This window comes from Marmota marmota, unplaced genomic scaffold, assembly GCF_001458135.2.
Source record: "Marmota marmota marmota unplaced genomic scaffold, marMar, whole genome shotgun sequence".
Taxonomy (NCBI): Eukaryota; Metazoa; Chordata; class Mammalia; order Rodentia; family Sciuridae; genus Marmota; species Marmota marmota.
In genome coordinates, this window is record NW_025999990.1 from 33,900,933 (window position 1) to 33,927,953 (window position 27,021).

At 35.0% G+C, this 27,021-nt stretch overlaps 1 protein-coding gene across 1 annotated transcript in view; it reads right to left on the minus strand.

Annotated features, from left to right (window-relative positions):
- Nucleotides 1–8,435: 8,435 nt before the first annotated feature.
- The window catches only part of Dsg4 (desmoglein 4), a 39,644-nt gene continuing 21,058 nt past the window's right edge, over nt 8,436–27,021 (minus strand). The window contains exons 9-16 of the mRNA XM_048806392.1: nt 24,066–24,337; nt 22,602–22,741; nt 19,855–20,073; nt 17,542–17,847; nt 15,697–15,836; nt 15,478–15,541; nt 13,855–14,063; nt 8,436–11,166 (exon numbers count right to left, since the gene is read on the minus strand). Of these exons, the coding sequence (XP_048662349.1) occupies nt 10,399–11,166; nt 13,855–14,063; nt 15,478–15,541; nt 15,697–15,836; nt 17,542–17,847; nt 19,855–20,073; nt 22,602–22,741; nt 24,066–24,337 (2,118 nt within the window). The 3' untranslated portion in view covers nt 8,436–10,398. The remainder of the gene's footprint in view (nt 11,167–13,854; nt 14,064–15,477; nt 15,542–15,696; nt 15,837–17,541; nt 17,848–19,854; nt 20,074–22,601; nt 22,742–24,065; nt 24,338–27,021) is intronic.

The following is a 27,021-nucleotide window of genomic DNA, read 5'->3' on the forward strand; positions in this document are numbered from 1 at the left end:
TTTTTTTTTTTTTTTTTTTTAGTTGTCAGTGGATCTTTTATTTTATTTATGTATATGCAGTGCTGAGGATCAAACCCAGGGCCTTACACATGCCAGGCAAGTGCTGTACCAGTGAGCCATAACTCCAACCCTACTGATACATCTTTACAAAATTGGGATGGTGTAAATTTCCCATTAACTCCTGCACCCTCCACTCAGTAAACTTTTTGTAGTGCTTGCTGTGTGTGTGATTTGGCCCTCAAGTACTGTTAGATTTTAGTACTTAGTGAAAGCATTCAGAATCACTGTTAAAATGTTGTGGAGATTATGCTGTTGTGTAAAAATATAATAACCATCAGAAAAAAAGGTTAATGAATCTTATTAGCTTGAGATATTTGTTTCAGGGAGTTGGCACCCAAGCTTATAGTTGCTAGGAAATTGGTGACTGTATAAGCCAAATATTCCTTCCCATGTCCAGGCCTTCCATCTTCTTTGTTCAAGGGATAAAACTCAACATTTTTAAAAAAAGTTTAATTGCTCTTTCTAGTTATACATGACAATAGAATGTATTTTAACATATTAAATATACAGAGAGTTTAACTTCCCATTTTTGTGGTTGTACATGATGTGGAGTTACACTGGTCGTGTATTCATAGATAAACATAGGAAAGTAATGTCCAGTTCATTCTACTGTCTTTCCCATTCCCAACTCCCCTCCCTTTTCCCCACTACCCGCTGTCAAATCAGGTGAACCTCCACTCCTCCCTCACCCCCGCCTATTGTGAGTCAGTGTTTTTCATAGTATGGCCATTTTGACAATGTTAGTTCTGCCCATCCAAGAGCATGGGAGGAGATCTTTTCATGTTCTAAGATCTTCTACAATTTCTTTCTTTAATATTCTGTAGTTTTCATGGTAGAGTCTTTCACCTCTTTTGTTTGATTGATTCCCCACCCCCTGCTTTGATGCTATAGCAAATGGGATAGCTTTCCTAATTTCTCTTTCGGTTGATTCATTAGTGATTATAGGAATGCAATTGATTTTTCGGTGTCAATTTTTATATCCTGCTACTTTACTGAATTCATTTACGAGGTCTAGAAGTTTTTGGTGGAGTTTTTTTTTTGGGGGGGGCATTCTAAATATAGAATCATGTCATCAGCAAATAGAAATAGTTTGAGTTCTTCTTTTCCTATTCATATCTCTTAAATTTCTTTGTTCTAATTGCTCTATCTAGAGTTTCCAGGATTATGTTGAATAGAAGTGGTGAAAGAGAGCATTTCTGTCTAATTCCAGTTTTTAGAGAGAATGCTTTCAATGTTTCTCTATTTAGAATGATGTTGAACTTGGGTTAACATATGTAGCTTTTACAATGTTGAGGTATGTTCCTACTATCTTTAGTTTTTCAGGTGTTTTGAACATGAATGCATGCTGTATTTGTCAAATGTTTTTTTTCTGCATTTATTGATGTGATGAATTATGTTTATTAATTTCCTAATGTTGAAACAAACTTGCATCTCTGGGATGAACCCTACTTGATCATGGTGCACTATCTTTTTAATGTTTTTGTATGCAATTTGCCAGTATTTTATTAAGAATTTTTGCACTTATGTTTATCAGAGAGATTAGTCTGAAATTTTCTTTCCTTGATGTGTCTTTGTTTTTGGTATCAGGGTGATTCTAGCTTCATAGAATGCGTTTGGAAGGGTTTCCTCCTTTTCTATTTCATGGAATAATTTGTGGAGGATTGGTGTTAGTTCTTCTTCATCGTGATATGATATATTATATTTTTAACTCAGTCTTACAGATTTAGTCCCACAACTGAAAAGGAAACTGAACTCCAGAGATGAAAGTAATTCATATAGCTATGACTATTGCATATTGGTATATAAGGTTTTCACTAATATCAAGAATGAGCTTGTTAACAATATGTTGTAATACACAGATTCTTAAATATATGCATTCTTTGACCAGAAATTTCAATTCCAATGGAAAGGACATAAAATGCATGTAAAACTTCATGCACAAAGATATTACTCACATCATTATTCATAATATGAAAAAGAGTGGGGAAAACCTCATGCATAGGATGCAATATCTCTTAAAATGCTTTTACAAAGGCTAATAAGTGCAAACCTTTATATATGATAATTTCAACTTTAAAAATATATACAAGAGTAAAGGTGTAGAGAAAAATTCAATAACAGTCATGACTTTGGATTTCATAGACATTAGCTGTCAGCTGAAAGATAGAACTATGTTAGCATTAACTGAGGAAAACTATCTTAGTATTAACAGTAGTTGTTTCTGGCTAATGGGACATGATTTCTACTTTATATTTTCCAAATTTTGTACAATAGCACACATTACTTTTATACTAGGAAAATAGTGCTTAAAAAAAAAGGCTCAAAGTCTCAACACTGACTTTTCTTTTGATTTCACTACTTTTCCTTCTAAATGTAGAAAGCATATTATTCTGAAGGTGAAAGACTGGGTCTGAAATTCCCTGTTCTGCTCTTCCAGCACATGGCCCTGCAGGTAGAGTCCTACAGAAGGGCATTCATTGGGCTCTGTGATTTTAGGCCACAGTGCCCTCTTTGGGACAAAGTTGGCCTAACTGACTACCACCATTTGCTGCTGATGATAAAGGCACAATTGTAATATGATTTTGGGATATGGGCAATTAATAAATCAGTTACCCTAAGGATTAGGATGTAGATGAAACAAATCATTTTCTTAATATATTGGTTCATTAAAACATCTTCCCTGATGGTCTCCTTGTGAATAGCTCTATGGCTCTCTTAATCATACCAGAGCAAACTTCATAAGTAACTTCAAATTCACTGTTCTCCTTTAAACTTGATAATTCTCTTTAACCTTCAGATAGAAATAACTATTCCTTAGCATGTCACACACATCCAAGCATCTCACTGCTTATTCGTAGAACCATCTTCCTTCATCCTTCAATCTTACTATTTTCAGGGTTTGGAGGAGCCAATCTCTTTCTTCACCTTCCCTGTGGCTTAATAATTCTAATATTACAGCTATCCCACTGTATTTCCCATTCTGTTGGCTGGGAATGCCCTTCTCATTTCTTCATCTGGCTATTTCCTGTGGTTCCTGTTGGACTGGGCTCAAAGGTCAGTTCTGAGGAGACGTCTTCCTCATGTCCACTACGTGGGACCCTTCTTCTCTCCTCCATCAGCACGCATCCATAACATGCATATAATACAATACTTGCTTGACTCTATTTTAACTCTTCACTTCTTCCTGTATCTCACTATGAAGACTTGATTGTGAAGACTGTAGTGTACTTCTCTACCCATGCTCTTAGCTCACTGGCAAATAGCGAAATCTCCTCAAAAACAAAAACAAAAAAACCCCAGTTAGCCAATGGAAGAATGAACATTGGAACTGCTCATGGGTCACAGTGGTTCCTACATAATTTTTAAAATTTTTCTTAATTTCCTTCATCTTTAAAAAGAAGATCATGAGGTGGATTGAATGAAAAAGATTTTGAAAAGCAACCAGCACTGTGCTAGACATGTGATAATCTATATTTGGTTTTTTTCTTTTTCTTTTCTCTAACCCCTATCTAGGTTCATGTTCCCCTCACCTGGTGGCTCATGCCTTACCGATACTCAAGTCTCCTCCCAGTTAGTGCCTCCCTGTTTAATGTGTAATGAGACGTCCTAGTCAATCAGTGTTTATGCTGATCACACAGTGTGCACTGTGACTTTTCTACCAACACCCACCATCATTCATCACATATTCACTGCCTGCCTTTAGACACACATTCAACATCTCTCTCACCTTTCACTTAGTCACCTATTAGTCACAGAGAAGTTTAGCTCTATGAATTCGTAACCAAAGTGTGATCCGTTTTCTAAGAAAAAGGTTGATCTTTTAAGTCAACAGCCACAAATATAGGTTGTGGTGTTCAATTTTCATTTGTTCTACTTTAGTTCAGCTTGTTTTATCTACATCATATATTGACCCTCCTACACTGCCCTTCGTATGCACAATTCAACTTGCATATGAACCAATGAGCAACCACTGTCTGGTGTCTAAGCACATGCTGGCTGTCTGCCAACACAATAATAACCAGAGAATCATTTTAACCCATAAAACAGAATTAATTTGTAAAATAGTTTGGATAATTTTCTTGCTTTTATTGTATTATTTTAAAGAATGGCATGGTTTCTTACAATCTTTTGTGTATTTGCTATTTTTATCCACAGTAGTTCTGGCAAAGTCACTGCCAATTAAATTACTACTTCCCAATATAAACTCAGGCTACTATTATTTCAAGTAAGCTGAAACAACATTTAAAGAAGATGTCTTAGCAAATTAACTTTCATTATCTGTATTTAACATTTAGATTATGTTTAAAATATGGTAGTAGTTATTTAGATCTTGTAACATCCATGAAAAAAAAATGATCACATTGTATTTTGTAATAATAAGTTGGCTTTCTAGGAATGGGATTTTTTTTCCAGGAGCATGGAAATTTGATATTTTGGGATCATTTGGTTGGCTTTTATGATTGTTTTGAGAAATTTATTATAACTGAAAGCAAATAATTTTTAATACTGATTTCAATATTGGCAACTCTACTTTACTCCAGATGAGTGATCTTTTTGTTTTTACTGAATTTATGATAAGAAATACTTTTGAAAGAAAATATAAGCTGTTATTCAACCAATGGTTATAATGAAAGGCAATCTCTTTATCAATTGGCTTTGTCTTGCAAATTTCCAGAAGTTTTAACATTTTTCTGAAGTATTCTATGTAACATTCATACTATAAAAGGCAAAAATATAGATTAATGCTTAAGTTTTGAGGGTCTCAAAGTTATTAATTTATAAATTCAATTTAATTAGATATTTCTAATAAAATCCTTCAAGTTTATATTTTTAGCTTAAGTATCAAAAATGTCCAGATAATTAAAAAAAAAAAGAAATTAGCGGTATTGTACCTAGAAAATACCAAAACATACTGAAAAATAGAGTGGGATAGCTGTAATATTAGAATTATCAGCATACATAATACTATATTATTGTAAGAGAATAGAAGTCTATTTAAATATTTATGATAATTTATAAAATTTATTTAATGATTTATTTTTTATTTAGTCAACTTATATTTACTAAGTATTAGATTCTGTATAATAGATGGGTAACATCAAGTAATCAAGTCATACTAGGTTATTAAACCTTAAAACTTGTTCAATAAATCAATTGTTATTATTTATAGTTAAGCAATCTTGCCAAGAACAGTTGGTGGAAAGAAAAATTGAAGTTCTTATTGAGAAGAAAATTTGGAAAAACTCTGTAAAAATGATTTGACATATCCTTTGTTATCCCCCTTTGAAGAGGGAATTTCAGCTTTTGTGTCTATATGAATGTGTGTGTAGAATGTGTATGTAAGATATAAGCTAATGTTCATATAGCATTATTTATAATTGTAAAAACTGGAGTCCATCTTTTTGGTAATAAGAAAATGATAAAAACGCATGTTGCAAATATATGAATATTATACAGATTTTTTGGAAGAATGAAATCTGACATTGAATGATGTTTATTATAATGTGAGAAAATCAAGTTACAGATGAGTATGACAGAAAAAAATATTCAATGACGAAATCATGGTGCCAAACTCATATTGTAATAGCTCTATTTTGGTTAACTCTGGGAAAAGCTACTCTGCTGTCATGGCTGTAAATACTGGCTGTGTTGGATATTAGTGTTGGATTGCAATTGTCAATTTTGCATTATTATCATCATTCACTTTTAAGGTTTTCAAAGTCCCACCAAAGTCAGCTCCCAGTCATTGTATCCCTGTTAAATACATAATAAAGAAGTCCTTGTGAATCAATGTTTATTTTGGCCATTTTTCAGATTCACATTCCAGGCTCACTTCTCTATAACACTTCTAGGATTTGTTTTATCCATCTACACCATCATTGTTTCCAAAAAGCATGAGACCATAACTTCATTTTGGTACTCTTTATGCAAAACATCCATTTTGCCTGAATTTTCATTGTGGGTTATATACTTGCATATTCTTGCTAAGGGTGACATTTGCACAAGCTTTTGGAAGATCACCCCAGAGTCTGCTATCTAGAGGGACACTGTTGAACTAAAGACACTTGGTTTCAGGTGCTAGAGAGAATTGAACTATATTCTTCTAAAATTAATAAGTGCATATTAAGTCCTAGACATTCTAATAACACTGTAGATAGAGAAATGAGAAGAGTGTTGTTTTTGATTTCAAGGAGTTCACAGTCTAGCAAATAAAGAAGAAGTAGTGTGTTTATTATTCAAGGGAGCAAGGAAGGAGAGCTAGATAAACAAGCAGGTTGTGGTTGTGGGAGGAAGATCCAGCAATGCTCCTGAGAATTGGCAGTGCTTGAGGGGTGTTGAGGGGTAAGAGAAAGCTAAACAGATTAGGGGAGTGGAGAGGGTTCTAGATTAAGGAACTAGGGTGGTGCAGGGTGACAGAAGTATGAGGAAGCACGCCTTGTTCCAGAAATTATGAATAGGCCATACACCTCTCTTAAAGTAATAAAAAAAGTCAAGGGCATTCATTGTGTAAATTTAATCAACACAGAGAATGACTAATCAGCATCACTTTAGATAATTCAACCCAGACCAGAGCTCTCTTTAGTGGTGATCTGAAAGATCTCCTTGTCTTGGAGTGTTGACTTAACAGATCCTGACTGCTACAGAAGCAAATACCAGGCTCTCAGCTTCAGTGATCCGTTCATGAGGGTGTGTCTGTTGTGGTGATCAAAGCACACCAGCTGTCCCATAAAATAGGATCTGGCTACTGCTTGGCACAAAAGTTTCCCCAGTTAAATCCAACCCCCTAATGAGATTCAAGATCCTCTTTCCCTCATGTATCCTTCCAGAATAACAGTAACAGATTTTGGTGAGTAAGAATAGTCTTTGGAGTTAGATAGCCCTGAATTTGATTTTAATTCTGTTACTCACTTAAACTCTAACATAAAAGTAACAATTTTTAGCTTGAGCATCTTCATCTGTGACATGGGTATAAATCATACCTTATTAGTGTTGTTTTGAGGATTCAATAGGATAATTTATGATAATTCAATAGAATAATTTATAATTATATGGCAATTTTATAATTATATATTCAGATATTTTTATTATATTTAATTTGAATACTTAATAGTTTTTAGATATGTTTTTGACCTTTGAAATCTTTGTAATTCCTGTCAGACAAAATCTACTTGACCAAGGCCAGATGTCACCATCTTCAAAGCAACTTTCTGAATTCCCCTAACTAAAATTAATCATTCTTTCCTTATTTCCATAGAAATTGGTGCAGTTAGTACAGAAATCATAATAATAATTTTGTTGAATTTAAATCCAGTGGGAAGAGACAGTATAAGAGACTATAATTACAATGTCTAGAATAATTTCTGATGTTTATTTATATGATTTGTTATTTTATAATGAGCATTCAAAAATAAAACAATGATTCTATTAAGAATTCTCCCATTAATAAACAAATGGATTATTGTGATTTCAATTTACAAATGAATTCATGCCCCTGTATCATACACACAATGAGAAGAATGACACTCATCTAGTGACACAATGGGAAAAGCTTTCCCCAATGGGTATCTGTGTTTATGCATGGAATACGATGTGTACCCAGGATAAAATGAAGCATTTTTTTCTCTCTTAGCACACATTTTTTTAATTGAAGAATTATATAAAACATTATTACATTTAGTAAGACATTGCAATCAGAAATATTTAAACAGGGAATTTTTAAAAGAATAATTCCCTTTGAACAAGTTAATAAATATGCTCATATTCTAAGTGATTTCCTTTTCCCTCATCTAAGATTTTTCCAAGAGAGCCCATTCATTCATTTAGTAATGCCATCTACTTAAGCAATTCCATAGGTCAGGCAATATGGCTCAAACAATATGCTGTTATATTTATTTATCAAATCTCATTTCCTAGACTTCTGCATTCATTTTCAAACCTTAACATAAATGCTATATTAAGTTTACTTCTTAGACAAAACAATATTCTAACTCTTAAGCAGTGAAGAGGGATCTTGGTTTATGCTTTCTATTTTGTTTGGGATGATATTTAGAAATGCCTCACTTTCAGAATCTGGAAATACATGTGAACAACCCTCACCATCGGGGCATGATGGTTAAGTTGCCTCTCACTGTATGCTGAGAGAGAAAATGGAAAGCTTCTGTTCTTGTTTCTACAGAGAATGTGGGGGAAGGCATCCATAAGAGGTGGATTTCCTCTTTTAGAGGTAATTGTAAGTTTTTGCATATTGATAAAGAGAGAGGAAAAACTCACAGAAAAAAATCTCTTACCCTTCTCACAAGTAGTTTCATCTCCTTTCAAACTTTTAATCTGTTGATCAATGCTTATTTCTATTTTATTTCTCAAATTTCATAGTGTTTTCAGTTTTGACTTCACTAACACTTTACATTCAATTATCCACTAGTCATTTTATAATTCTGAGAATTGTTGGTTTAATAGAATGCACATTTCAAGAGTAATGTCCATGTCAGGACAGAATTGAGCACATGAAGAGGCTATGGGGTGGGCCATTGATTGATTGTTAAAATGACCACAAACCAGTGATGCTTGGCTACACCCTGAATTTCATCAAATTATAGATTAATAAAGTGTAGCAGAATCTTTGTTATAAATAACTAAATTGAGGAATGACTGTAACAGTTGGCAGTACCCACAATTTGAAAACTATTACAAAATGTGCAATGCTTTAGTTATTTTGCACTTAAACTTCATAAAACCTATTTCTTTAAGAGATACTTTTTGTTCCAAATAGCAATAGCAAAGTCCATGCAATAGACAAAATTTAATCCTCTTCATTCTGATGAAGTTATAGTATTGAAACACTGGCTAGGGTATATGAGCAATGGGTTCAAGGTTTTGTTCTACAACTAGCTCCTTGTGGTCATTTAATCCACTTTTAGATTCGTTGACTATAAAATTGGTGAAATGGGTAAACGGTTATGTAAGATGACTCAATTTCTATAATAGTTTTATTCATAAAGGAACAAGCAAACAAACAAACAAACAACAAAAAAAAAAACAACAAGAAGTCCAATTACTTCCTTATGAAAGGAAAAAGCCCTGAAAATGTTTATTTCATTTCATTTACATTATCTTTCTAGTAACATTATAGTTACTGCTATATAGTTTACATATTTTACAGAATTAAATAAAACTACTCTGCAGAATTTCTTTTTCTTAAGCCAACTTTTATGTCTACTGAAGCCATCTGTGCACGTTTCCATTTCATTCATTCAGTGTGAGTAGTAATATTAGAAACCCAGCTTGGTAATGGATCAAATAGGTTACTAGTTATTCTTGGTAGTAACTCAAAGTCATATTTCAGAGTTTTATTTTAAGTATAGAAATGAATTAAAGGCTCTATGAAGATAGGAATCATGTTTGTCTTTTTTACCTCTGTGCTCACAGACCCAAGACCAGTGTTCAACACCTAGTAGCTTCTAAGTAAATATTGTTGAGTATATTAAAAAAAGATAGGTGTGCTTTAGAAAACATCTGGCTGCCAAATGAAAGCCCTATGATCCAGGTCAATAAAACTGTTTAAACTATGTTTCACATCGTTTTGGACAAAATTAGAAAAAAGTAGTGAAAAAATTCCCTTTACTGGGGAAAATGCTAAGATTTCTCTTAAGATCTGTTTTTATTGTAGATTTGTCATAAATTTTCTTTGCAATTCTAAATTAATATTACAGTAATGATACAAATTGATAAAGTGCAATAAAATTGATATGTGTATATATACTTCCTTTTGAGGAGCCACTTCCTGTTGGCAAACTCTTCTTAAAAAATTAAGCATGCCCTATCACTTAATATTGCTTATCTTGAGAAATCGTTTGAAAAAACAAATGACTTCAGATATCTATTAACATATGTTCCATATTCCTTTACCATTTCCTTTCAGAAATGTACTTTAAAAAAATTTTTTAGAAATATTTCTCTAAAGAAAATACGGCCAGATAAAACTTCTTTGAAAATCCCAAGAACGTGGACATCTTGATTTACGTGACTTTCTGTAGGCCTCAAGACCCACTGGATTTGTGAAATGAGTTATGCACTTTAGACAATATCAAAGGATACAAAATATTTTCTTTAAGTTTTTTGGCATATATTGAAAATCAGAAAAAACTAAGAAAGACTTATCTAAAGTGCTTAGCCATATTTATCCCTTGAAAGATCCAATCAAAGCCACATTAAACTTAGAACATCTGAATGTTTGTTGACTATTAATATTTTAAATATAGTACATTATACATCTTTGATGAATGTTTTGGTGACTATTAGGCTGCAAGATCAGCATCTAGTATACCGGACATAAATCACTTACTGTTGGGAGTAATGTATGTTACTATATCTTGTCACTCTGTGTCGAGACGTCATTGGGGATGTAGAGCCAATGGTTTGGCTTATGTGAATGTCTGGACTCACCATTTGTGTCACTTGAATTTCTGGCCCTACCAAAATACCGCCACTCATCACAGGTCCCATACAACCATCAGTCATGCTACCATTGTTCATGTCAGGCATACCAGGGCTAGACAGGACTCTCTCAGCATAGTATACATTGTGTGTGTTGGCTAACTCGGCAGGCACACAAATATTCCCTTGAACATCATAGACAGGTGCCATCACTGTTTCTGTTACTACAACATTGGGAGGAAGCTGAGGATCAAAAACAATTGTTGTGGGTTGTACACATGGGTCAGCAGTAGTGTAAGTCTCAGTCACTATGATATCCCCATGAATCACGGGTTCAGAGGCTGCCATTTCTGCTTGGAATTCAGCTTCTGAGAGAGTCATTCCTGAAGATTCATTAACAAAGTAATTAGGTCCCAGCAAAGGGAGGTCAGTACTGATAGGGATACAGGCCTGGTGTGAAGGAAATGGCTCAATTTCGGTGTCTAAGCAGATTTCAGCAAGAGTCCTAAATTTTGGATCTAAAGTTTCCATGTAGCTTTCATCCAGGTCGTCCACGATCCAACTGCAGCAACCAATGGAGCCCACAGGTGACCCAACTCCCTCGTGGTCGTAGATAAGCAAGCAGTCATTGGCTGGTCGGCCTTCATCCTCATCTGCATATGCGTATGCTTTCTAAAATTAGAAGAAAAATGGAGAAGTAGAAGTTTCCTTTCCCTTAAAATAATCAGAGAAGCCCTGCCAGTGGCCCATGCTTATAATCTCAGAGGCTGGGGAGGCTGAGGCAGGAAGATTGTGAATTGAAAGCCAGCCTCAGCAAAAGCGAGGTGCTAAGCAACTCAGTGAGACCCTGTCTCTAAATAAAATGTAAAATAGGCCTGGAGATGTGGCTCAGTGGTCCAGTGTCCCTGAGTTAAATCCCTGGTACCTGCCCCCCCAAAATAATAATCAAAGAAGACTAATAGCAATGTTTCAGAAACTTCTAAGGTTAAATCAAGGAATAAATTGAGGAAAAAGACTAGCACTTAATGTATTACTAAATAACTGGAATTTTTATAAAGGAGATCAGATTGCATTAATGATGCATTCAATTTGAGGATTAAACATGAATTTCTCTTATTTGAAAACTAATAAATGATAATGACTATATTTTGTTCAGATTTGAATCAAAATTAATATTTAAATCTATTGTAGTTATAGATTTTTGTTTCTGGAATAAAATTGTATTTAGTTATGTTCAAACTATTTATATAAAGAGAGATATTTGATCAATTTGAAATGAAAGCATTTATAAAGATTTAAATCTTTCTGAGCTACAGGGACTTGTGTTAGAATGTTCATGAAATTTTATGTGGCTTGAGCTGAGAGAGCTGGAATGATCTCTGGAGTTAGTTCCATAAAAAGGAAGGCACTAAAAGATCATCTACCATGATTTTCAAATTATTCTTTAAAGAAAGACATTTAAAATGAAACCTTAGGTTGGAGCACAATATGTAGAATAGAACAGATGCAAGTAGAATCTCCCTGTTTGGAGGGGGTGCAGACCTGCCAGCTCTCTTCCTTCTTCCCTCACCTATAATGGTCTTTGTTATTTAAAATCAGAAAAAGAAAAAAAAACTGAAAAAGCCTTATCTAAAGTGCTTAGCCATAAATCTTATGGAATCTTACAGGTCCGGCAAAACAGCATTTGAAATCCCTTGATGTAGTTCAACCTTCTGTTTACCTTATAAAGTAACTACAAGCCCAGAGAAGGTAAGAGTTGAATTGCTTGCCCAAGACCCAAACAGTCTTAAAACAAAACTTCAAATCCAATTTTCCTTTTTACACAATATGGTGTTTCCCCTCTGATCCAGCCTCTAAATTCTTCCATTAGAAATGAATGATTTTTAGGCTTTGAACCAACAATTCATGAGTTTAGAATAACCTTAAGCCTTTGTTATGTAATATTTGGAATGACTCCTCAGTAAGAGGGTAATCTCCTCTTGCATGCATGGAACACAAATTAGTTTCCCCGGGGTAGATGTTGGAGATGTGTAAAGTGGCAGGAAGGAAGCATTAGTAAAATTTTGCAGAGGCTCACCTTGGGGTAGGGAGAGCTTGAGTCTCCTGAAATCACCTCAAAAATTTAGCACCATTTTTAAAGTGTCGAGCTAAATGTTTTGGGAAGGATGATCTCAGTTCCCACAAAGGAGAACACATTTTTATTTTGTCTCATAAAGCACTGATGATAACCAAAGGAAAAGTGCCAGATGCAATCTGCCATTAATCATAGAGCACCTTTGATACTGGTGGGGGTTTTATGAATAATTTAAAAAATATTTCTTCTATGGTATATTATTTGTGCCTGTTCTTTGAATGAATTGATTAATGGTATCTACCATTCATTTAAATGAATTTATAGTCTGAAACAGTATTTTTACTTGTTTAAATAAGAGACAGGGTTTGACAAAGTTGCTGAGGCTGGCCTGGAACTTGAGATCCTCTAGCCCTAGCATCCTGCATCTCAAAGATGGCATGTGTACACCTTGAGCCCAGCTTATTGCAAAAGTATTTTTAACTACTAATTTTAATACATAGTTTACATCTGCAACAACATCTTTAGCATCTTTTTTTTTTGTGAATAGCAGTGGTGAAATTCATGACGCAGTAATGGTGAATAAAATAGGTTTATTGAAATATGAGATCCAATGGATTGCTAATTAATCAAATTAAACTTTCTAAATAGGGTACACAAGATTTATTTACCCATTATGTCATTGTATTAGGCCAGATCAGTGACTATGGACCTTTCTTCTTTGGGATGCTCATTAATAGACCTATGACCCTTTTTCTTAGTGAGAATGAGGTTAATGGAGGACAGGATGGGTGACCTCGCTTCTAGGTCCTCATTTGTAACCCATTTGTAGTGATGCTATATGTGTACCTGAGCTTTCACCCCCTTCACTTCCCAGTCTTGACTTTTAATTTATTCTTCTCCATTTCTGGAGAACAGATGGGACATCATAAAGAGAGGACATGAATGCACATTTTTTTTTCTTTTTTGGATCAGCATTCTTCTTGTTTTTTGATGCTATGGGAAACAAAGAAGAAATCAGAAGGAAACAGAAGACAGGAAAATGGAGAATAAAGAGGAATGCTAGCTTTTTTTTCTTTTGTTTTACTTTCTTTCTTTTTTTTACAGTATTAATATGTGTTATGGCAACTGAATATGTAATACTGCTGTGAATTGGCTTTATGTATGTTAAGGAGAAGTAAAATGTTTTTTTATTAAGATTAGGATAGGGCTAAGAATATTTGAACTTATTTCTGGAGGGGCCCACTGCCCTTGTTTTCCTGTTGTGTGTAACTGCGTAAGAGAATTACCTCTGAGAAGTAGCTGTCCAGGAAGGCCATGTTCATGCCGGTGTCTGCATACTCCCGCAGGGTGCCTATGGTAGAACTCCTCTTCCTCAAGGTCCCCATAGCTCCTCCAGCCACCATGCCCTCAGCCATTCCAACGCCTGTATTGAGTTCCACTCCTGACACACCTCCTTCAACTGTTCCTCCACCTGCATAGGTGTTGGTGTAGATTTCTAAAAAGAGAGGATGTCCCTTAATAGTGCTTGAGTTGCCTACGTTGCTCATGCACCCCAAACATTGCCAGCTGCTGTCTTCCAGCCCTCTACCACCCTGCAATAAGCAGGCTCTGGAAAACCAGGCAAGGAACAGCAGGAATTACACCCAGAATCTCCAGGCTTGGTGAGAAAACAAAAGTAGCTGATACAGAGGGAGCAAGTTATGGGAGATAGACTTCGCCTTCGTGTATGCACAGAACCTTCTCCTCTAGACTTAGAGGTTCTGTAGAGCTTGCCAAGAGGAGCGGGGTCTCTGCATCGGTGCCAGTTCCTGCCTTTGCTACCTCTGGCAAGTGCCCCAGCCCCCATGAAAGAATGTGACTTGCATTTCCAACAGTTGAAATTCCAGGTCCTCATTCACACTGGTGCTGAATGGAGAGCTGGAATTCTCACATGAATGTTCAGTCAATGTATATCTTTGCATGGAAAGTGTCAGACTTGGGATACTAAGGAAAAGAAATCTCATGTCTGCTTCAGAATGGGGCAGCTCTCTATTTGGTTCCAGCATTACACAATATCCAGGTATTTTTCAGTATTCTAAAGTGTGGGTGGGACTGGTAAGTTAGGAAAGTATAAGACACTGTTTATGCAAAAGAACATGTGAATTGAAGGAAAATTCTTCAACTTTTATTAGAACATATTTGCTGCTTTTTCTTTTGTTCTTATTTACATTGTAAATAATCCCTACAAGAGCCTATGCTCTGTCAGGGACAATTCTCATGTATATTTTGTGACATCTACCTGTATCATACCTAATATGTGTGTAATTTTGATATCATATTTAATATTTGTGTGTGTTTATTTGTTTATTTCTCCTAGCAGCACTTTGAAGTAGGTATTGTGATAATTTCGATTTTAAAGAGAAGGAAATAGGCTCAGGGAAGTTGGGTCTTGCCCAGGGACTATTATTACTAATGAGTGGCTGAGCCAGGAATCAAATGGAAGCACTCTTGTTTCAGAGTTTGTTGTAAAAGTCAAGTTTAAGATAGAAAAATAAAGTGGCCACTTCAACATGTCACTTTCCCGGTAATTATACGATCCGTTGAGGAGATCGACAGATATTTTTGGGGGGAGGGAGGGGTACCAGGGATTGACTTCAGGGGCATTCGGCCACTGAACCACATCCTTAGCCCTATTTTGTATTTTATTTAGAGACAGGGTCTCACTGAGTTGCTTAGTACCTCGATTTTGCTGAGGCTGGCTTTGAACTTTCAATACTCTTGTCTCAGCCTCCAGAGGTGCTGGATTACAGTCATGCACCACTGTTCCTGGCTGGATATGTTATTTTTTATAAGGTACTGTTAGGTGAGATAGGTTTGGTTGAATAATTTTGCAAATTGAAAAAGAAAAACAGAATTTATTGTTCACTGACCAGAGGAATCAATACGATCCTGGGTATTAGAGGCTGTCATGGGTGCGCATATATTGGACACATCCTGAAAAGAAAAAAAAAAAAGATTTTAAAACAAATGTGTTATGTTAAACATTTTAACATTGACATCCACTCATTTTTGTGTCATGGGTAATCATTAAAGCATGCACAAGTTCCACCTAAACTCTGTGCTTCTCTGGAAAGTGACAGACCACTTACCCTGTCCTCGGGTTGGGCCCCCTCTATCCTCCAGGACTGCATCACTCCTTCTCCACCCTCAGGCACAGGAGCAAACCTGGTCCCCAGGCCCTCTGATTGTCTTCGTTTGCAGCAGCACATGAGCAGCAAGAGTGGCGACACTGCCCGAGAAAGCAATAAATAAGGGTTAAAATCTGTCGCTCAAGCTAGGAAGCCAATGAATTCATTGTTTTTTTGTGGCATTATGGTTAGAACCAAAGAGATAAATATTAAGATAAAAAATATTTAGGATAAATACTAAAATAAAATAAATTTTGCTCCTACAGGATTGAGAACACATATCCATGTCTATAAATACTAACTTACCGAATCACATAGGACTTTAGAATGGAAATGAGGGGAGTGTGAGATCACTTAATCCAGACCCTTTACTGATAAATTAGGAAAGTAAAGTCTACTCTTTCCTCTAGTCCAAGACTCCTGAGCCTGCTGGTAGCATATTCAGGTCAGGAAGACTAATGAAATTCTAGTGCTATCCTGCAGAAAATGTAGCTGATTCTAGGTTTTAACCTTTAAATTCCCAAAGGCTTATACATGCAGGTGCTTGGGTCTCATTTTGCGTTAGGGCTCAGATGTGAGTAATTATAAAGCCTTCTAGGTGTTTCTTATGTGCTGCTAGGGCTGAGAACAACTGATTTAAAGGCTAGCTGCCATCTCAGTTGCTCTGGAATTGTGTTCTGGGAAAATGTCTCTAATATTATTTTGAGCATCATCCATTATTTTTTATAGCTTTGCAAAATCACAGATTATTTTAAGGATAGAACTGTTCAAAAGTCAGTTGCTAATTTTTTATACTTTGAAATGATAATGTTTTAATTTGTGCTCATTCATTAACACATGTTCAATCCTTTTTAATTTTAGAATCAGTGTTTGATCCCCATGAAACTTAAGTCTTGCAAGGGCAACCTAAAATATGTTGAAGTATTTCTGTTTTGAGGTTCTGCATGGTTTTTAAAAGATTAATATAGACAGGAGAACTTCATTTTGAAAGTTCTGCTTGGGGCTCTTGCCATGGTCTTAGTTCAGAGCCCAGAAGCTAATTCCCTTTTCTAAACTCGCTTCCAAGCATTCCTATTGCATCATAGTGAGCAGGTCACCAGATCACCTGAGCTCCAGGTCCTTACTGATTCCTTGTTGCCTGTGGACCAAAGCCCAGAACATTTGGAATATCATGAACGTGCCTCCACGTGGGCCCCCAACCTACTTGTTAGCCTGTCCACCTCCTGAGTGTGCTCTACTTTTCCACCCTCCTCCTGTCTGTTGTTTTATTTTGGTTTTTGGTTCTGAGGATTGAACCCAGGGCCTCACTCATGCTAAGCATGTGCTGGGATATACTCCTAGCCTCTCTCTGTTTGTGCTATTTCTTTGTTGTAGATGGCTATTTGGCTTTCCTACAAACATCATCCTTCTAAGAAAATTCTCAGCTTTCAAAGGCCGGCTGAAAATCCATTTCTTCCATAAAGATTTTCCCAACCTTCCTATTTTGAATTAATTGCTTTTGCTTTTCTGCTCTTAAAGCATGTTGATGAAATTCCCATTATAAGTTTATTTTATGCTCTTCTATATCTATGTTGGTGATTAGCATGGTTTCTCATTTTCAGGACACTCACTAACTTCAGGTCATCTCAGGTACCATTATTGAATAGATGCCTACCTTATCAGCCCCATCATTTATTTCCAAGGACACACAAAAATTGCCATAGATTCTAAAAAGAAACAGCCACGTGAGCCTAGCCATCTTGGTGTGCCTGGTGACAGCCCTATTTTGAAGAACTGCTGAAAAGGTGGACTTAATACAATACTTACAGAGCAGAAGTAAGCCACCCATCGCCATCATTCCAATTGCTGCTGGTCCAAGACCAACATTTGAATCTCCAGCTTGGTCATCAGTGATTGTCCCATACATGTCATCAGGGGATGAGCTGATGTCTTCATTATAGATACCAGGAGTGCTAGAGTGCAGGCATATGCCATTGCTATCACAACTGCAGGCATCAAATTGCACAATCTGTGGCAATTCACATGCCCTGTTATAGCTGTCCTTCACTAGGATTGGGATTTGGTGAAGTCCTGGAGATATCACCTCATCAGTTGTCAGGATTGCAAAGGTTCCTGAAAAGGAAAAGAAGAAACAGAATCAATTAAAATTCCTTGAGGGTAGCTCTTAATACCCAAGACTAAATTAGAAACCGAAGTTTCCATGCTCTTAGTCGTAAAGCAGCCTCTCCTTTGATTAATATTTTCATTTATAATTAATTGTTCAGTACTGCTCCCTGCTTATTTCTACAAAGCAGGCAGGGACTCTGTTGGTTAATTCTGGAGCAACAATACCTGGAATTTGATAGACACTCAATAAAATTGGTCTAATGATGAATTATACTTAGTTGAAAAAAATATTGGAAGTTTCCTATTGAGTATTACAGTTCACAAAATAACCTCCTTAGGGCTGTTATTTATTAATTGCCTTTGCATTTAAAATTAATTCAATAGCTATTCTAATTCTTTGTGCTACCTTGCTTATGAATTTCTATGTGAAATATTGCTTAAACATTGGTTGATATATACTTATTAACCCAGGGAAAGTTTAGAGATGATTAAATCTTTACCTAAAATATGAATAGTAACGAACTAATGTTAATAGTAACTGATTAATGTAACACATAATTTTTTTTTGTTGTGATGGTTTATTACCTTCAGTTAGCTTTATAAAAAGCCAGCTGTGTCTGTCAAAATCTAACCTGTGCACAAAATAAGAATCAAGTAAGGCAACATCACAGCAAGTAGACAAAGTTCATTGCATTCTTCAATATTAACATGGATTCTAGGAAAATTCTCTCTAGTGTGGTTATATTTATTGGCAAATTTATAATGTCATTTGTATACCTTTGCCAACCTTCATGTAAAACAGTTTTTAAAAATATTTTTTACTCAGAATACCTAGGATATGAATGAAAAAAAAAAGTGGCTAGCAATTATCATTTAAGAATGGTCTATTCAGCTTTATAGAGGAAGGTAGATTCAGAGTTATCCTGATTTTATTGGAATTTCTTTAATGTGTTTAGCTTTTAAAATATTGACATGGTTTTGTTGCCAAAAAAATAAAATAAAAAAGACTTACACCAAGTCTTTTTTGGTGGTATTTTTTCCTGTATCATTCAGAGTTTCTCCATTCTGTAAAGTCTGTGAATGATGAAGCCTGGTGGTCTCAGAGTGGTAGGAAGTATTTTCTCTCACTTTGAGGGTAGTCTGACACCCTCCTTGGTACCCCTCAAAGTTTTTTGTATTGCCCCAAATAAATGTGAACTCAGGGTACTATCTTAGTCCAAATTATGTTTCTCATAGTATTTAATTTTCTATTTATACAATTAATGTTTCAGGAGAAAGAATCCATGGTAGATAAAATGGTATGTTGTTTAAAATTTACTGATTTTAAAAAAAATCAACGTCAGACATTCATTTCTATGTATCTATAGTCAGCACAGATACACAGAATGAGTCTTTCGCTTCACATTCTTTGGTTTATGCAATCCTTTATGTTTAAGTACTTTGCATGATTCTAATTTTAATGGCTGTGTAGTACCACGTCTTAATAATATGTATCAGAATTTGTTCAACCTTTCTTCTAATACCGGGAAATTTGGGTTTAAATTTTTATCCTTACTAATAGCTCCCGATTAGAAACATTTTCATGGATCTTATGTGCTCCTTAGTAGACTATATGTAAATGTGTCTACATGTATACCCAAATTTCAGAGATTAGTGACATGCATGAAATTATTCAGAATAGGGAATTGTGACATTAGGTGATTTAGTTAAGCGTTCTGTTTATTTCATCTGACCAAATATTGGTTTACTTACTATATAAAATGATGGGTAAACTGGTATCTGTTATTTATATACCACTATTTATAAATGTAGCATTGATGAAACATTTTGACTTTTATTTCAGTCTAAATTTTTCCTCAAGTATCCTAAGTGTGTATAAGAAGTTTTTTTTTTTCCATTTAATGTGAATATGGCAAGAATTATGAAAAACAGACATAGAAATGACTTACCTAATTATTTGGTAACTGTTTTGCTTTTGGACTTAAAGTGTGACCCAGTTTACATTTCACTTACCATTTATTGGTTCGATATTCCATATGTCAGCTGTTCCTGGTGGTTCATCAACAACACAGAAGGTAAAGGGAGCCCCATAAGAATGATCACTAACATAGATAGGGACCGATGGAGAAACCATGCAGGTGGTGCTACTTTCAGGACAAATGACTGGACAGTAGTCATTGACATCAGGAACCTCAATACATATGGTTCCTGTAGCTGTTTTCCTAGAGCCGTCTGAAAAGCAAAGCATTATGTGTTGAGGTAAATGGTGCCAGGGAGAAAACTCTGTCTCATATTTCATGATGATGTAACAGTATATAGGAATCGTTCACCAGTTGATCAACCTGCTGTCACTCTTGCTCTTCCTTTGTGTGTTTCATTTCAGTCACATTGGCTTCTTTTGCTTTTTTTTTTTTTTTTCTGTGCTGAGACCTGCACCCGATGGCTTGCTCATGCCAGGCAAATGCTCTACCACTGAGCTACATCACCAGCCCTTTTTGGGTTTCTTGAACAAGTTTTTTCCTAACTTGAGGTTCTTATGCATTCTGTTCACTCTTCCTAAAGCGATTTTCATCTTCATTTCATTCCCCTAGAATCTCTGCATCCTAAGGTGGAAAATTAAATGTCCTTCCTCAGAGAAGTTTCACTGCTTTGTATTCTCACACTGTCCCAATAAATTAGGGCCCCCCCAGACCAGGTGATAACCTTCCTTTTGGGATGCTTATGGGGATTTAGGTGTTGGAAATAACTGCAATTAAAATTAAATAATTGTGTATTTTTCTTTCTGTTTCTTTGTTGATTTGAATCCCTTCCTATTTCTCTCTGAAATGGTAATTCTGGAAACAAATATGAGTCAATTAGATTTTTTTTCCTCCTAACCCATTTGAAACAAATTTTTAGTTAACATAACTTATTGGAAAAGCCAGGGGATAAGAATTAGGAATCTGTGCCTGGTCCACTTTTTTATTCTATGTTCTCTGACAGTGAATAAAGAATTTCATGTTTGCTTTTGCAACCCACTTTGGTTTTCTCATCATTTGCAGACTAGAACATTATCACTTCTAGGACTTTACTAGGTCATTTTCTGAGAAGTTAATTGATTTTGTTTATCGCTTTTGTGTGTGTATCTAAGTGGAGTCACTGAGTTTACCAAATGACAATAAACCAATGAACTATCCATGTCTAGCATGATTTTGTACAATCTGTTCTGATACCCTATTTAGCAATGGATTTTCTAAAGTGTTTATTCACTCAGTCTCTCATTAGAGAGATGATCGCATAGATTGCTTTGACATTCTCTGGTCCTCTTTGCTTTCTTATGGCCTCGTGGTGTAGCAACCAAAGCTGAAGCTATTGCTTACAGCACCTACTCTCCAATGCAGTTTGGTTCCCCTGGAGTTCTGTCTTCATTCATGATGGTCAGGCAGCCTGGGTCAAAACAGAACTGTCTGGATATCTCTGTGCCTGTGCAGACATTGCTCAGGTGACAAATGATGAGCCTGTGTTTAGTTTACCATGGATACATTTTGATTACACTTTCACTCTCTCTTTCTGCACTTGAAATGACTACTTTTCTAATTCTAGTTTAGGAAGATTGGCTTCAAATATAATCAATATGTAAACATGGGGTGTGGTCAACATGGTTAGAATCCATTTCCTTCTAGAATACTGATAGTAAATATTATTCATAAACTGACTCAGATGTTGAAAGTTACACCCTTAGGATGAAGACCAGAATCTGTGGCCCATTGCTTGGACTTTAATCATGGTCTCTTTTTGAATCTTACACTGCTCATTGTATCTTTCTCTTGTTTGGCTATTGTAAAGATCAGATATAAAAGTAGTGCAAACCTACAGTATTTATCTTACATTAGGCATGTGTTTGAGACATCTACCTTTCCCCTTCTTTCCTGGTTACTGACCTATCTCTGTTTTGTTCTGTAGCAGCTGGTTTCCTAGGCACTGCTCTGAAGAATCATTAACTGCTGAATAATCAACAAATCCTGTTGCTACTCATCCAGATGAATGTGTAATAGATTTTCTCATGTGGGAAGTGGCTCAATTACAAATTAATTCAGTGCATTTGTGCTTCTGTGCTTTAAATTTGAATCTTCTATCTGGAATAATCTAGTACTTTCATGGCTCATAGTATCTTATTCTGGGCAATATGTCTAATAAAACAGTACTCATGCAAATTTGTCATTGTAGCTCAGTTTTGGTGGCTCTAAAATAACTATTGCCTTCCCAGCAGATGATCCCAGAGTGAACTTTGTGCACAGATTGTAGAATTTACTTTAGGTAAGCATTCCTGACATACTCAACAGGTGGGATTAGTCATACTTAAGAGATGAGGTAATAAATGGAAACAAAATTATATACTTTTTCTTTTTTTGGTGATGCTGCAGACCAAACCTATGGCCTCACACATATAGGCAAGCTCTCTACCACTGAACTAACTCCCCAGTCCTATGTATGTATATATATATATATATATATATATTATCTTCTATGTTTTATGCTGTAAACCGTATTAAATTCTTTTTGAAAGTAGGTGAAATAAATTATTCCTAAGTGTAAATTAAATTTATACGTGTAGTTAAATTCAGTTTTTGATCTTAGGTGCTTAGAACGTTCCTTAAGTCTTGCCTATACCACTAAACGATATATTTTGTGACTCATATATTAACATAAGAATAATAACATTTATAATATTTAATATAATAGGATTAATATTTTAAAATATTGGAAATAAATATTCTTACCATCTATAGCCAGGATCTGTGCTGTGTACATCCCATTGGTAATATATTTTGACTTCTTATCAAATTCTCTAGAGAATTGTATTTCACCAGTCCTTGAATCAACTTTTAACCAGTTGCCTGCATCATGCCCTATGATATACCTGTTTTTAAATAAGTACATCATTATGCTTTTATGAAAATTAATACTTTAAAATCACATAAGAGATTCAATGTGATAAACATATTGTTTATGCGTGCTTTATAGTGACAATTGTCTTGAATTATAAAAGGTATCTATCTATATATATATCTATATATATCTATATATATATATATATGACAATAAGAAGCCAATATTAAATGTAATAATGCACAGGTTGACAAAAAAGTATTGAAATTTCATCATTCTTACTCTTCTAGCTCTGAGTGTAATTAACAAAATGTATGAGTTTCAGATCTATTTATTAAATCATAGCAATATTAAATATATTTTATTTATTTTAAAAAACAAATATGGTGTATTCATTTTTACATGTGGCATACTTAGTATACGTGCTGTGGATTTTAGGGCATCTTGATTTCAGAGAACCCTATTGCTGGCCTGTTTGGGAGCTCTCCTTGATTCTCTCTCTGGGTCTTTTTATAGCTAATGGATTTAAAGTTCTTGACCTAATTGGAGGGAGATTTGGGTCTCTGTACCAGGCACAATTTCAAATCTTCAGTTCATTTATTTGATATTCTTCTTCCTTTCCCCTATACCATCAGGCTTCATACTTTTTTGAATCTGTCAACTTGTTATTTGATTAGTTGAAACTGTTAATATCAAAGTAATTTATAAGTCAATAGACTTTCTTGACTACAAAAATATTAGAAGGAATAAAAGGAGAGAGATGGGAAGCATATAGAGAAGACCCATCTACTTCACTGTTTTACATCGTTTTAATTTGTATCTATGTACCTAGTTCCCCTCATACCTACCTTTCTATTTCTCCCATTATGACTCTTTATGTTCATTAAATTTCTGAAACAACCATGTTTTAGCTTTTTCTATTGTTTTTCTTTTTCCTCTTAGGTTAAGCAGAGGGTTGAAATGAGTCTCAAAGTCATAGACACCCATGGGCTTTAAAAAAACAAGCAGTGACTCATCTTTAGAGTGTGTTTCTGTCTACAATATGATGTAATCAGCCTTAGTCCAGGCTAGTACAACTGGGTACAAGAGATCAAAGAGACTGCTGGAGTAACTTGGGTGGATCTTTAGTTCTAACAATTGTTCCTTGCACACAACTAATCTTAAAATCAATCGGAGCTCTTATAAAAAAAAAATTCAAATGCCACACTAGTTTTCTTAAAGAAATATTCATACAAAGAAGAGCAAAACAAAATCTTAAAAAAGTATTTATAACCAAAATACACTAGCAGATACCACCATAAATTAACAATGGCCAGAATCAGGCTACACCAACATGAATCAAGCATTGGCAGTACCTGACATTTGTTGCAGGATTTCCTGTGTCCATATCCATGGCTGTGTATGTGCCAAGCACATAATTCAATAAGGAATCTCCTCTTATTCCTTCCCGTACACTAAAAGTCATGGAACTAGGATGAAATGTGGGTCCTTCTCTCACGTTAACAATTTGAATTCTCACAGGGGTTGAGTGCATTCGGAATTGAGAAGCAACGGAGTGGTGAAAATCAGCTTGGTTTTTAACTCCAATACCAAGATTAACATTAGGCACTTGTTCATAATCCAGGGTCTAAAATAATGAAAAGTGAAAAACTCTGAAGCAGCCAACAACTCTCTTTTTATAGAAGGAGAAACCAGGACTAAAGCCCAGGAGCTATGCAACTCAGATTTTAAATGGGAAAAATAGTCATTACTGCATTGGGTATTTTAGCATCTGATTCTTTTTTGTCTTTTGGCATAATCAGGTAGGTATGTAGGTCATTTAAGTCTGTGGCTTTAAATTGGAGTCTAGTTTTGAATTTTTTATACAAAAACCCTTATACAAATGAACAGTTTATAAAAAATAAAAAATAAATTTAGAATGAAATAAAAAATGTTCACAACCGTTGAATGAATAAATCAATAGGACCCAGATTTCCTTTGTAGAACTCACATTTGAGAATCTGTTGGAAGTATGAAGAGCAGATTAAAGGAGTCAAAATATCTGACATAATTAAACAAATAATTTTTAAAAAATTATACAAACAGTTCTAAAGATCTTAGGAGTATTATAGTCAGCCTTACACTATAATTTAATTGCACTGGGCTTGGTGGATAAGAAGACTTCTTTATAGAGCTCATTCAAAAAAGTAAATACCACACCCTGAGAAAAATAACCTTTGAACTTGGTTTGCTGGGTGAAAGATGAATAGAATCGTTTTATCTAGAGTGACTGATGTGGTGACATGAAAAGTTCCAAGAGAAAAAGCCGTTGTAAAAAAACAAGGGAGTGCTGGCCAATGTCTATCCAGATGTGCTCTGGAAGCTAAGGTGAGCATCACTTGCGATACATTTGCCAACAACAAAAGCCAAGATGTCTGTGGTCCCAGGGAAGTTCCAGGACATCATGAATGTTTTATTAGATTTTGGAGTTCAAATTTCCACATGTGCTGATAAGATAGATAGAAATATAAGCAGAAATTCACATGAATTTTTGTTGGGACATGGCTTAGCATGCCTCACTTGAATTTCAGCTAAAACCCTTGAGTTCAAGGATTTTGATTGCTTTTATACATCTGTTGACAGTTGCCACCATAATACAGATGAATGTTCCAGTGCACATAATATGAACTACGGAGCTAAATAGGAATTGCATACTCAAAGATGAATTTTCAATGGGAAGAGATTCCTGTTCTATAACTCAATTTTTGTTTTCTAGAATTCCATGTTATCTTTAAGTAAATGAAAAATCTGGGAACTCTATTCTGGTAGAGAAATCTCTTGGGGTTTTCCTATGTGTATACGCACAAATACACTTCTGTTCATTACAGTAGTTCTCTCCCTAATGAAAAGACTGTAATGCAAATAGACTAACATGTGCTTACATTTTTACCTACTATAGGAACTCATGGAATCTAGGGACAGGAAGTTGATTGAGGATCAATATTCTTTTTAGCAGGGAAGATTACAAGGGGAAATGCAGACATTTGCATTTATTTTTTCCAAGTGGGATCCTTTGTCAAGAATTTTCTGATTGTGTCTAGACATCTTAGGTTTGCAAAGAGCAACAATAACAAACTGTTTACCCCAAAGTGTCTTCTTGGAGTGAATGACTAAATCAGATTCTTAGGACCTAAGGACTTAATTAATATAGTAATTATTTTTGTAAGTTTGATCTTTTCAGAGTTGAGCTCATAAGCCTATTGCTATTTTTTTTAAATTCCAAAGCATATCTTAGTGTTTAATAAAGGGCTGAAAACTTTTTTTGGTCAAAGATGTGATAGTAAATATTTTAGATTTTGGGAGTTGTGTACAATTTCTGTCTTAGTATTCATCTCAGCCCTTGCAGTATGAAAATAGCTAGAGAAAAATGTATAAATGAATGAATGTACCTGTGTTCCAACAAAAAATTTATTTATAGAGTAGAGGGTTGGCCAGATTTGGCCTATGGGCCAAAGTTTGTTGACCTCAAAGCAACATTCTCAAATAGTAAGACTATAGTGTATTCTTTGAGTCCTTGTGTTTTCGGAAAGAATTTTAAAATTTTGTGGTTTCGTTTGAATGACAAAAAGTCTATAGATATCTTCTATAATTTTGGTGACCCTATCATAAATTAATACACTGCATGATTTCAGTGCATGATTGTATTTTGTTGGCAAAGTTAAAAATTGCATCAGGCACTTGAGAAAAGGAAAGATACTTGATGCACAGATGATGTGTTTATATTAGGTGAAGGCTAAATGGATTCCTAATATACTTTTAAAAAAATTCACAGTAACTTCAACAGAAAAAAGTAGTGACCAAATGGAATAATCACAAGCATATTATGTACCAACCTAAATAGATGTGCTTGTGTGTGTCTGAGTGTGTATTTTCCTGCCTATAAGTGTTGTTTATATTGTTAATGGCAATTTCCTTGGAGAAACAAAATTCTCTCATTATATGAATATTCATGTGATTTTATTGGTTTGTGGTTTTGTTTTTAATTTATCAATGTTTAGATTTCATTGTTGCCCATGAAGTAAAATAATAAAGTAGTTTAAGAAAAAGTATAGGAAAAAGTCACCCCTGAGAGTTCAGTATTCAAGGTTCTCAGCATAATGACCCTATGCAACATCTATATTCCTCCTCTTTCTTTCCTATGTAAAACCTCTGCTTAGCACAGCCTCACAGGGCTCTTACCAGGGACCAAATATGTGTCATGTTTTCTTGCCTCTGTGTTTTTGTTCCTGCCATTATCCACAGTAGCAATCTCAGTTACAAGGTCTTACTTAA